The sequence below is a fragment of the Coregonus lavaretus genome, assembly GCF_964263955.1.
Source record: "Coregonus lavaretus genome assembly, chromosome: 27".
NCBI classification, from domain to species: domain Eukaryota; kingdom Metazoa; phylum Chordata; class Actinopteri; order Salmoniformes; family Salmonidae; genus Coregonus; species Coregonus lavaretus.
The window spans coordinates 7,051,774-7,064,228 of NC_140014.1; the positions used below are offsets into that span (position 1 = coordinate 7,051,774).

The 12,455-nt window shown below is 44.6% G+C and overlaps 2 protein-coding genes across 2 annotated transcripts in view; one reads left to right on the plus strand and one right to left on the minus strand.

Moving 5' to 3' along the window:
* LOC311103132 (transcriptional repressor protein YY1-like) overlaps positions 1 to 12,455 on the plus strand; it is a 964,063-nt gene that overhangs the window by 690,418 nt on the left and 261,190 nt on the right. The window lies entirely within an intron of this gene.
* Positions 1 to 12,455, minus strand: part of dync1h1 (dynein, cytoplasmic 1, heavy chain 1) — a 52,597-nt gene that overhangs the window by 18,793 nt on the left and 21,349 nt on the right. The window contains exons 33-50 of the mRNA XM_084143949.1: positions 12,248 to 12,404; positions 11,833 to 12,060; positions 11,386 to 11,616; positions 9,805 to 9,945; positions 9,260 to 9,493; positions 8,775 to 8,981; positions 6,847 to 6,968; positions 5,686 to 5,851; positions 5,197 to 5,360; positions 4,786 to 4,915; positions 4,417 to 4,550; positions 2,927 to 3,041; positions 2,533 to 2,694; positions 1,923 to 2,137; positions 1,400 to 1,604; positions 974 to 1,147; positions 682 to 801; positions 265 to 491 (exon numbers count right to left, since the gene is read on the minus strand). Of these exons, the coding sequence (XP_084000075.1) occupies positions 265 to 491; positions 682 to 801; positions 974 to 1,147; positions 1,400 to 1,604; positions 1,923 to 2,137; positions 2,533 to 2,694; positions 2,927 to 3,041; positions 4,417 to 4,550; positions 4,786 to 4,915; positions 5,197 to 5,360; positions 5,686 to 5,851; positions 6,847 to 6,968; positions 8,775 to 8,981; positions 9,260 to 9,493; positions 9,805 to 9,945; positions 11,386 to 11,616; positions 11,833 to 12,060; positions 12,248 to 12,404 (3,132 nt within the window). The remainder of the gene's footprint in view (positions 1 to 264; positions 492 to 681; positions 802 to 973; positions 1,148 to 1,399; positions 1,605 to 1,922; positions 2,138 to 2,532; positions 2,695 to 2,926; positions 3,042 to 4,416; positions 4,551 to 4,785; positions 4,916 to 5,196; positions 5,361 to 5,685; positions 5,852 to 6,846; positions 6,969 to 8,774; positions 8,982 to 9,259; positions 9,494 to 9,804; positions 9,946 to 11,385; positions 11,617 to 11,832; positions 12,061 to 12,247; positions 12,405 to 12,455) is intronic.

Sequence of the window (12,455 nt, forward strand, 5' to 3'; positions counted from 1 at the left end):
GTGAGAAGAGCAGAGACGTTAGCAAGAGAAGAGATATCCATCTCGTACCGAGAGACCACGGGAGAGAGGACAATAAGGAACCTAGAATGAAAACTTGAGGGAGAAAATAAGATAAATATGGGGTATTGTTGCCTCTATAAGTTGAGCATCGCATCCTGTAAACTCGGTGATGTGGTCATTCAACAGCTTCAGCTACATTGCAATTATGAACTATCCCAAATGAGTTTGTTTACACAGAACACTGTATTTCAAATCACAGTACCTCAATTGATTTTGTGACAATTTCTAAAGAGTAGGATACATAAAAAGGCTACGACAATGAAATAGACCACCAAAAACAACAAAGTGATTAGAGATGGGTAAGTCATACCATTCTGAGCCTCAATAACAGCCGGCTCCACCTGGTCCAGATCCTCTTTAACACTCAACTGTTTGTCCTTGATCTTCTCCTGTTGCTTGTACACAGACTCCTGGATCTCCTGGCTCATCACCTATGAATCATCATGGCAACACACAGGTTTGATACAACCACAGGACACAACCACCATCCACTTCAATAGCTTTAGCATACAGCAGAAATCTGAAACTCCTGGCCACATCAGGCCCCGAGCTGCTTATTTGTGTCTGAGCAGGTCGGAAGTTTCAGACCACGTATACAGTCAACTAGTTCCTCTAGCTTACCTTTTTCTTCTCAGCCTCCTGCTGGTCTTTGACCATCTTCTTCAGCTTGTCGTTAGCAGCCGAATTCTTCACCTCCAGCTCCTGGCTCTTGACCCTCAGATCACGGCGCAGCTCCTCCACCTATGGGTAGAGATAAAGACTGTGGTATCAAACAACTGGAATGGATACCACACTCCTTCAGATTTACCATCATCTTGGAACCCAGAACCAAATTGTGTGTGCTAGCTAGCTAAATCAATTTACGTCTTACGTTTACAAGAGATGTAACGTCTGCTATGAAATGATGCGTTACCTGGTCCACAGTCTCCTTGATCTTCCTCAGGCCCACGTTGAGATGCATCTGTTGCTCCTCTAGCTCGCTGCGCTTCTCGTTGAACAGGTCGGCGTAGTGGTTGATGAAGTCCAGGTAGTGGCGAGGAGTGATGGCCATGGTGCGCCCACCGCGCTTGGACAGTCGACTGTTAGCCTGAGGAGTAAGAAAGCCATTGCAAGCTAATGAATATAATTTACACACAAGTCATATGACTGACAGACCTGGGTTTAAATGGTATTTCTATTATTTCAAATAGAGCGTTTGATTGAGCCTGCCTGGAGCACCAGATGGGAAGGCTTTGCACCTGAGACTACTCCATTGGTTCCATTGCACTAGGCAAGCTCAATTCAAGCACAGCTGAAGTATTTTTGTACCCAGGTCTGATTACCAAAGAGTGAATCTTACCTGGTGCAGTGTCTGGTGGACAAATACGCAGCCGTTGACGATGGCCTCACGGTGAGAAGGTGGTGTGGGCAGCTTGTCATACACCACGGGCATGTAGTCGGGCACCTTGTAGTTGGGCTTCTCCAGGTCCAGTTTGATGGTGAACTCTTTGCCCACTTGGTAGAGGGCCTCGGTAGACCAGTCTCCAAACCAATTCAACACACACCTGTTGAGGGAGGGACGAAAGGAGCTTTAGCAGTGGCCAACACAGGTACTGCAGTGGAAGGATACGATCACAGCAGATCTGAAGAAAAAGAGTAAAGGACCAAGGGCATTTTGACCCATGTGTGTCAAATCTATCTAAATGGATCCAAATGAATCAATTCAACCTAAAAATGACTTTCTATGGGTTTATCAGCTACAACTGAGTGACTGGTGCCACTGTGTACTCCGTTATTACGGAAAGACCAGTGCCACTGTGTACTCAGTTAATACGGATAGACCAACACCAGTGACTACTGCAGATGTGTATAGGAGGCCCCACCTGTTGAAGAGGGCAGGGGAGGTGGCAGCGCGGTCCTTCAGGCCCTCGGACGAGGGGTTCATGGTGAAGACCACGTGAAGGTTCCGGATGACCTGGCTGGTGAACCACTTGTAGAGCTCCTCGTGAGTGTCCAGCATCATGCCCTCCTTCTGGGCGCCCTCCTTACACTGGGTCATCAGGGCGGCATACTCGTCACCCTCAAACAGACCTGGCACCTGGGAAGGGACAAGACAAAACGTATATTAGATGTACAGGAACTGGAGGGTGGACTTGACATTTCCTACCAACAAGTATCTCAATAGCAATATCTAACAAGCATCTCAATAGCAGCACCCAACCAGTTTCTCAATAGCAGTATCTAGTATAGTTACATTGGGGACTATGGAAGAGGCGACAGGGGATACATCTCAATAGTTTCAAGTGGCTTCTTTTCCTTGTTCCTTCTCCATCTGCTCTAAGTGAAAGCAATATGGAGGATGATGGCTATCTTGAATTGGAGTGGGTAGCGTGAAAGCCAGTCTCTTCAGTATAAATACAGATGAAGGAAAGGAGACACGGTTCCACTTTTGACTATTGAGATGCAGTAAAGTGTGGCGTTCCTAGTCTTTACCTCTCCGTTGGCCAGCAGGGTGTTCATGCGCTCCAGGAAGCCAGAGTCCAGTACGTTGGACTCGTCCATGATGAAGGCGATCTTCTCGTTCTTGCAGCCGGAGCGCCGCAGGACTATCCGCAGGTCCTCGTCAAAGTCATCGCCTGTGTACCTCCTGTGCACCTGGACACACACACGTCGCAATGTGCTCAGCACCTCATTCAACCACTGAACTCAGAACTAATTGAATTCAACACAGACCTAACAAACACTTCTGCAAACTGAACCATTACTTTTCCCATCCACAGTATCTGTTGTAATGTGTTGAAATGTTGTCCAGATACCTTTGAACTGCAATTCAGTGGTACAGTTCAATTTGCAGGTAACCAATAACGGTTACATTTTCTTTACTTACCTTGATCTGATAGACACTCAGGCCATTCATCCAAGCCACAAAGCGCGACAGGGTGGTCTTTCCTGCACCACTTACTCCAATCAGCAGGAGATGACCCTGGGGCTGACGGAAGATTCTGGAAAGAACATGAATTGGTCATTTTAACAATGTAAAATCAAAAACCTATCCACGTGGGAAATTGCAAAATGTGAAGCAGATATATACTACCAGTCAAACGTTTGGACACACCTACTCATTCAAGGGTTTTTCTTTATTTTTACTATTTTCTACAATGTAGAATAATAGTGAAGACATCAAAACTATGAAATAACATATGAAATCATGTTGTAACCGAAAAAGTGTTAAACAAATCAAAATATATTAGAGATTTGAGATTCTTCAAAGTAGCCACCCTTTGCCTTGATGACCGCTTTGCACATTCTTGGCATTCTCTCACCCAGCTTCATGAGGTAGTCACCTGGAATGCATTTCAATGAACAGGTGTGCCTTGTTAAAAGTTAATTTGTGGAATTTCTTTCCTTCTTAATGAGTTTGAGCCAATCAGTTGTGTTGTGACAAGGAAGGGTTGGGTATACGGAAGATAGCCCTATTTGGTAAAAGACCAAGTCCATATTATGGCAAGAACAGCTCAAATAAGCAAAGAGAAAATGACAGTCCATCATTACACTACGACTTGAAGGTCAGTCAATACGGAAAATGTCAAGAACTTTGAAAGTTCCTTCAAGTGCAGTCGCAATGATGAAACTGGCTCTCATGAGGACAGCCACAGGAAAGACCCAGAGTTACCTCTGCTGCAGAGGATAAATTCATTAGAGTTACCAGCCTCAGAAATCTGCAATTAACTGCACCTCAGATTGCAGCCCAAATAAATACTTCAGAGTTCAAGTAACAGACACATCTCAACATCAACTGTTCAGAGGAGACTGCGTGAATAAGGCCTTTATGGTCGAATTGCTGCAAAGAAACCACTAATAAAGGACACCAATTTGTTTTTCAACAGGACAATGACCCAAAACACATCCAGGCTGTGTAAGGTCTATTTTACCAAGAAGGAGAGTGATGGAGTGCTGCACCAGATGACCTGGCCTCCACAATCACCCGACCTCAACCCAATTCAGATGGTTTGGGATGAGTTGGACTGCAGAGTGAAGGAAAAGCAGCCAACAAGTGCTCAGCATGTGGGAACTCCTTCAAGACTGTTGGAAAAGCATTCCAGGTGACTACCTCATAAAGCTGGTTGAGAGAATGCCAAGAGTGTGCACAGCTGTCATCAAGGCAAAGGGTGGCTACTTTGAAGAATCTCAAATCTCAAATATATTTTGATTTGTTTAACACTTTTTTGTTACTACATGATTCCATGTGTGCTATTTCATAGTTTTGATGTCTTCACTATTATTCTACAATGTAGAAAATAGTAAAAATAAAGAAAAACCCTTGAATGAGTAGGTGTGTCCAAACTTTTGACTGGTACTGTATATATTTTTTCTTACCGATCAATTCGAAGGACATGGTCCAGCACCTCGTTAAAAAGCACCAGAGGCACGTCCAACTCCTCCTCGTAGAACACCCTTAGACGGGCTTTGACATAGTCTCTCAGCTCCTCTTGCTCCACTGGGATATAGTCCTGAGGAGAGGGACAGATAACCGTTAACAGACACCAACTAAAAAACATATTTCATTCTTAGCTTTAATTGTCAATTTCTTGGCTCTACATTCATGGCGGGTATGTTTATACAGTAGTTATGAGAAATTAGATGATGCAACATATGGATATACACAGAATTAAATAGTACACCATTTTATATTGAGTCTGTATAAACAGAACAGTATTATATTGTATCTAAGGGGAGGAAGCTCACCTTGGAGAGCCAGTTGCTGTAGAGGATAGGCCTGTTGAGGGCCTTTTCACGGTCGATGTTGGGGAAGTGCTTGAGAGCCACCATGTCGATGTTCTCATCAGTCCAGCGTCTTTCCTCATCCTCCACTAGCCTGTAGGGGACAGACGCGTCAAGGTGGTCAAACAGGACATTTCATATTTGGATCTCTTTGCGTTTAACTGATATAGGGCCCTGAGTTTTTCTCGATCAGGTCACACAATCAGGAAAAACTCAAGGCCTTGGTTATAGTCTAAAACAAGCGCCTGGAGTTTTTCCTGGTAAGGGAAAATTCCAGGTCCTAGTTATATGGCTAAACAATCTTTCCCCCATATATTCTACTACACTACTTTGGAGGGAGTAGTCTGGCTACTTCCCTATGGACTGAACACCCACCTGTCCTGGAAGAGGCGAAGGGCCTCATGGGCCCAGATGCGGATGAGGCCCTCCACAGGGAGCGTCTCCAGGGGCCGCAGGGCCTCGAAGATGCCCCTCACCCAGCGGGACATCTCACGGGGTGAGTAGATGTAGTGGGGCTGGGTGTCTTGGGTGAAGCGTTCCTGTAGTCGACAGAGGGTGAAGGTCAATGAGGACAGAGGTCAGCACATCCAATCTAGCCTGGCCCGAGATCGGTTTGTGCCGTTTTGCCGACAACGACCATGATATTTGTCAAGATAGCATAGACGGCTACATCCTATCCTAACATTGTGTTCAGCACATTGAGAATTATTTCTATAGTGGCTCCTATTCAAGGCTTGTCTGTGAGGATGTGGTACCATAGAGATAAATACTGCTGTAAATACTACTACTATAGATACTACTACTATAAATACTACTATAAATACTACTACTACTGTATCTATCTCTTGGTACAGAGGGTCTTACCTGAGACATGGTGTAGAACTCCACCATGGCGGCGGTGAGGGGCTCGGCGTAGGTACGCAGCGAAGGGATGAGACGCAGCATGGCTCGGTTGAAGGTGCCGTAGATCTGAGTGAGGGAGGCGGGGCCGGGATAGTCCACGTACACCACTGGTACGTGTCGCAGAAACCTACAATTCAATCACACAGCGTTACTCATCATTTAAAATCTACCAGTGACTCTAGTCCAGGGTCGTGTTCATTAGGCACAAAACGTGAGAAAACTGATTGAAACGGCTTTTCCAATAAGAAAGTCATTTCAGTTTTCCGTTTCAAAGCATTTTGCTACGGTATGCCCCACTGAACAAGACCCAGGATAAAGCTACAGTGTCTCAGAAAGGTCACAGGTCATGTTGACAGAATAGGGTGTCCACCCACTCTTCCCAGAGTGGGTGAAAACGCACTTTGGTGATGAAACTTCACTTCCTTATGTTATAAAATACATTTTACCAAGACGAATATGATTGTTTATGTTCTGAATCATTCAGTGGGGCCTTTCTCTAAACATATCATTAACATTATATCCAAAAAGTCGAATTTCGTAACCTAATACATCTGATAATAAGCACCGAGCTCTGTTGACAGAGCGATGCCGCTTCTCGCAGTGACTTTTGAGGATTTTACATGTTGTGGTGGTCGTCTGCAAAGTTGTTTCCGGGGGTCGCAAAAAGCTACATTTACATGACACAAGCTGAATTAAATGTAAAAAGCCTTTAAAAATATATATATTGCGGTACGCTCAGTGCTCCGTTGACTTTTCACAGAGATGCACTTGTTTATCTGAGAAATCTTAATATGAAAAGCGTATACTAACATACTACGTCATGTCTCAAAATCGATATCTATCTTACCTCTATATTGTTTTTTGTCCTCCGGATTCGAGAAGAAAGAGGAGTTCAATGGTGAGCCTGTCAGTTGGCCTTAATTCTCTCACAGCATCCAGCCTAGCTGACGCAAAGCTATTTTCTAGATTTTTGACCCCAAAAATTCTGGCCTCCATTGATTTAGTCACCCTAATCTTGGCCATCCTACAAGCCATTGGTTTTCTTAGAGAAGGACCTTCAATTAACATTATTTCACCCATTGGTCAAAAGATGCCTTTTTGATTGGACACCCTACAGTGTACCTGTGGGTGAGGGGCTTCCTGCCAGGGTCGGTGGGAGGGTTACAGGCTCCCACAAACTGGATCCTCTCCAGCTTGACCCAGGTCTGGTCAGAGGTGCGGTAGAAGCCACCATGCTCCACCATCTGCAGGGGAAAACACCAGAAGAGGATGAGCTTATACTCCAGCAGGAACTCTGCATAACATAGGCCTTCGCGTTTTCCTTCAGATCACACTGGCTGATTCTCAAATGGCATCCTTCATAGTCTCCTCGGGCCTCATTTATAACCGTTGTGTAAATTTCACACAAAATATTTGCGTGCGCCATTTCTGCAAAGAATGCTTATGTCTAAAAATAGAGATTTCTAAACTTGGCGCAAGCCATACATACTAATGTTTCCCGTTATAAAACCAGACCTGTTGTAGAACTGCGCGTGCTTAAACAAGCATTATAACGCCGCCTGGAAAACGCCCTCCGTTTTGGTGACAATAACACCCTTTATTTGCTGTATAATTTGGAACTATTGGAATTAGGTCAAGGGCAGTTTCTAAAAGAAAGAGCAATGGCAAATTTGATCAAATGTTTTTGGAGGCGTTGGCAGAATTTTAAAATATTTTGCAGTAACTTATGCTGTATTTGGCAAAGGAATATGACAGTTTCAAAAAAACCAAAACAATGGCTAATTGTTGTGGACCTGTCATCAGAATGTTTGAATTCAACAATGTTTTGTATCGACTTTCCCCCCAACCGAAATATGCTGGACTGCCCCTGTGAGTTCTGAAACATTGTCTTGGCTATCCAAAAAATGTGACATTACAGTAGGCTACTTACAGTAGGTACATACATAGTTCCGTCTGTTCACCTGTTAAATTTGACTGTAGCCTATGTAATAAACTGTGCTGCCTATGGGATCGCATAGACTACAGCAAAACTTGAAATACATCTATTTACTATGCTACTAGGACCAACTAAATACGAGATACACATGGTCATTTGTTGTATGGCTACTTCGGGAATGCATCACGGCCAGAAAAGGTGAGGAATATTTCTGCAACGGTTATGAAATAAATTCCTATGTCTAATTATTTTAGATAAAAAATAAATACAAAATAGATTTTCGCTCTTAGGCCTACTAACGGCAAATGGCTGCATCTTGTTATATGCTTACCTTTTTTATTGATTTGCACAAAATACTTATTTGCCTACTTGCAATTCAATAATATAATATGCCATTTAGCAGACGCTTTTATCCAAAGCGACTTACAGTCATGTGTGCATACATTTCTACGTATGGGTGGTCCCGGGGATCGAACCCACTACCCTGGCGTTACAAGCGCCATGCTCTACCAATTGAGCTACAGAGGACCACACTTTAACCACTAGAAAATGTGCGCCAAGTTCAGTTTTTATAAATGCCAACTTTTGTGGGAAAACTGTTGCATGCATATTTTGGGGTATATTTCGTACGTATGCAACATTTATGAGGCCCCTGGTCTCCTTTCCTTTAGTACCACCGATAGGTGATCATGGTTAAAGCTGCAATATGTAACATTTTGGGCGACCCCACCAAATTCACAGTTATAGATCTGTCATTCTCACTTAAAGCAAATCTAAGAAGCAGTTGATCTGTGCGCTTTTGCTATGCTTCCCGTTCTTAAGTTGTGTTTTTGCGTCTTTTACTTTTGGTTTTATACACCAGCTTCAAAACATTTGAAAAGACAATATTTTTGGTTATTGAAAATATATATTTCACTGCGGTTTAGATGATACAATAATTATCTACACCTTCATTGCTTGTTTTGTCAAAAACTGAAATTACGCAAACTATTAGAATTTTATCAACCAGGAAATGGCGGACCTTTAAACCTACTGTGTGTGCACGTGCATGTTTGTGCATGTGTATATGGTCCTCACAAGGATCTAACAACAAGTATGTGTGTGATCCCCTCACCTGTCTGAGGAAGGAGATGACTCTCTGGGTGCCATACTTGTCCATGTCGGGCAAGTTGATCTCATCACAGAAGAGCACCAGCCACTTGCCCAGCTGCACTGGGGCCAGGACCACACCGTTGGGCGTGCGGCGGTACTCGCAGTAGTGGTCAAAGGTCTTCAGCAGCAGCTCCGGGGTGGTGGCGCTGGAGAAATTCAGACCCACAACCTGGGAGCAGAAGTGGAAGGGTTAACTTGGTTTGGCAGGCAAACCTACTACTACGAATGACTCAATGCACACTTAGAGATATAGGCTCTGTTCTAGAATACTACTCAGACTTAGCTCTAGGGTGGCCAATTCTGAGGACATGTGCAGGCTTTTGTTCCAATTCAGCACTAAAACTCCCCAATTCAAACCATGGTTGTCAGTTTAGTCTACAATGGCAACTCACTGGTCAAGTGCCATCTAACCCTAGTGAACGATGTTCCTGATGCCACCACACTTACCTCCATGTCGGGCAGGGCTCGGAGGGCGCTGAACAGGGTCATGGTTTTACCCGAGCCGGGGGGGCCACACAGCACCAGGGGCTTGTGCTCGGCCAGCCAGGTGTAGAGCAGGGCCTCATGGCGCACCGTGTCCAGGGTGGGCACCACCACGTCAGGGCTAGCCACCCTGTGGGTCTCCACCTCGATCTGGGGCACCTTGCCCTGCCACGACTGCCACTCGCCAGAGATGTTCACCTGAAGGGAAGAAAGAATCAGGAAGGAGGGTTGGAGTATAATTCATGTAACTAGTGACCAGAGGTTTTCCTAGACAAAGGTTTTGTGTTTTCTATCCATCTGTGCCTGTAATGTACAATACCATTTTTATTTTTTTATTATTATAATTTTTTGGGCCCTTTTTCTACCCAATTTCGTGATATCCAATTGGTAGTTACATTTTTGTCCCATCGCTGCAACTCCTGCACGGACTCGGGAGAGTACAATACATTTTAACTTGAAAAGTATTGAGCTTGATGTTGCCCAAGACTTGAGGGCACATTCATTCCTACCTCGTAGTCAATGATGGGCACGTTGGGTGCCGAGGGCAGGGGCACGGTGGTGATGCGGCGGATGTAATCGCCCAGCTCACCACGAATCTTCAGCCGGCCATCGCCCGAGAAGGACCACAGCACGGCGTAGATCAGGTACCTCTGTGGAGCCACCAGGCAGAAATGTGATTAACATTTATAAAACTCATGTATTAAAATATATAACTGAACAAAAATATCAACGCAACATGCAACAATTTCAACGATTTTTCTGAGTTACAGTTCATGAGGAAATCAGTCAATTGAAACAAGTTCATTAGGCTCTAATCTATGGATTTCACGACTGGGAATACAGATATGCATCGGTTGGTAAAAGATACCTTACAAAAAATGGGCCTCAGGATCTTGTCACAGTATTTCTGTGCATTCAAATAGCCATCGATAAAATTCAATTGTGTTGGTTGTCCATAGCTTATGACTGCCCATACCATAACCCCACCCCCACCATGGGGCATGGTTCACAAAGTTGACATCAGCAAACCGCTCGCCCCCACAACCTCATACGGTCTGCGGTTGTGAGGCCGGTTGAACGTACTGTCAAATGATCTACAATCGACATTGGAGGCAGCTTATGGTAGAGAAATGAACATTCAATTATCTGGCAACTGCTCTGGTGGACATTCCTGCAGTCAGCATGCCAATTGCACGCTCCCTCAAAACTTGAGACATCTGTGGTGTTGTTTTGTGTGACAAAACTGCACATTTTAGAGTGGCCTTTTATTGTCCCCAACACAAGGTGCACATGTGTAATGATCATGCTGTTTAATCAGCTTCTTGATAATCCATCCACCTCACAGGTGTGGCATATCTTGGAAAATGAGAAATGCTCACTAACAGGGATGTAAACAAATTTGTGCACAACATTTTAGAGAAACACACTTTTTGTGCTTATGGAACATTTCTGGGATTCTTTATTTCAGCTCATGAAACATGGGACCAACACTACATGTTGCGTTTATATTTTTGTTCAGTATACAGTCAGTCATTCTCAAAACTTTGACCACGACACAAGTATTGGTCTTCACAAAGTTCGCTGCTTCAGTGTTATGAGATATTTGTCAGATGTTACTATGGTATACTGAAGTATAATTACAAGTATTCCATAAGTGTCTAAGGCTTTTATTGACAACTACATTAAGTTTATGCAAAGAGTCAATATTTGTAGTGTTGACCCTTCTTTTTCAAGACCTCTGCAATCCGCCCTGGCATGCTGTCAATTAACTTCTGGGCCACATCATGACTGATGGCAGCTCATTCTTGCATAATCAATGCTTGGAGTTTGTCAGAATTTGTGGGTTTTTGTTTGTCCACCCGCCTCTTGAGGATCGACCACAAGTTCTCAATGGGATTAAGGTCTGGGGAGTTTCCAGGAAGTGAATAGAAAAATATTAAATTGGAAAAAAGGACACTTTTCCATTCTTAAAATTACATTTAAATGAATCTCCTAAACTGAAGGGAATTGAAATGGAATTGACACCAAGCCCTGGGGGACTCCATTTAGACTCCCCACGAGCAGGGGGCACTGTGGCGCCACGGACTGACCTGCATGTAGCGCTCCAGCTGGTCGATGGGCATGGGGAAGTCGGAGTGGTTGTTGTTGTAGAGCGCCACGTTGCGGCAGGCCTGGTGCAGCATGGAGAACAGGGAACCCATGCAGCGCAGCCGCGTGAAGTCCATGATGTGCTCCATGTTGGAGGCGTGCTCCAACGCCTTGATCACCAGCCCAGTGGAGGTGAAGTAGGGCTGCAAGATGGACGCTGCGTCCCTCTGGATCTGGATAGAGAAAGAGAGAAAGTTAACGTGGAGACGTGTTACAAGACTGCTATTCTAACACAGTTGGTTTTTGAACCACAATTGCAAGGAAGGGCCGAGAGCATGGTCGCGTTCATCAACAGGTAAAACACGTTTTGAAACAGAGTGACTCTAGAAAGGTATCACCTCAACTAGTCCAATAAGAACACAGCTTTCCATTGCATCCAAGCTACTAACCTGTAGCATGGGGGAGGCGGTCTCCTCGCCCTCGTCCTCCGTGCCCTTGTGCATGCGGAAAGCCTCGTCCTCGCCCTCGTCCAATGGGATGCTGCGCAGGCGTGCCAGGAAGTGGTTGAAGATCATGTCAGTGCTGAGCACGTCTTCGCTGAACCAGACCATGCCACAACGAGACACAGTGGCCAGGGTGGCATACTTCAGATCCTGTACCTCGAACATGATGCGCACCTACGACCACATTACGGAGTTAGGAGAGTAATGCTAAATGATGTCACAGGGTTGCATTCCCAGGTGAAATATTCAAAAGGTAAAGAACAAAACTCAAAATTGCAACTTTTGAATGGTATTCCCCTTTGGATTAAAAGACAATGGACTTCCATTAAAAAGATGTGTGGCTTCGAGGGACACAACATACGTTTGGTGGCAGGCTGAGACGCTCTCCGTTGGGCAGGGTGAGCAACTTGTTGTCGTCCAGCACAGAGTTGAGATTCTCTACCCACTCGGGGTCCACGTCACCATCGAAGATGATCCACTGGCGTTTCTGCAACTCGCCTCTCACGTTGTCAATGATCCTGGGATGGAAAAAAACACCATTGATTAATTAATTGATTGGATTTATACAT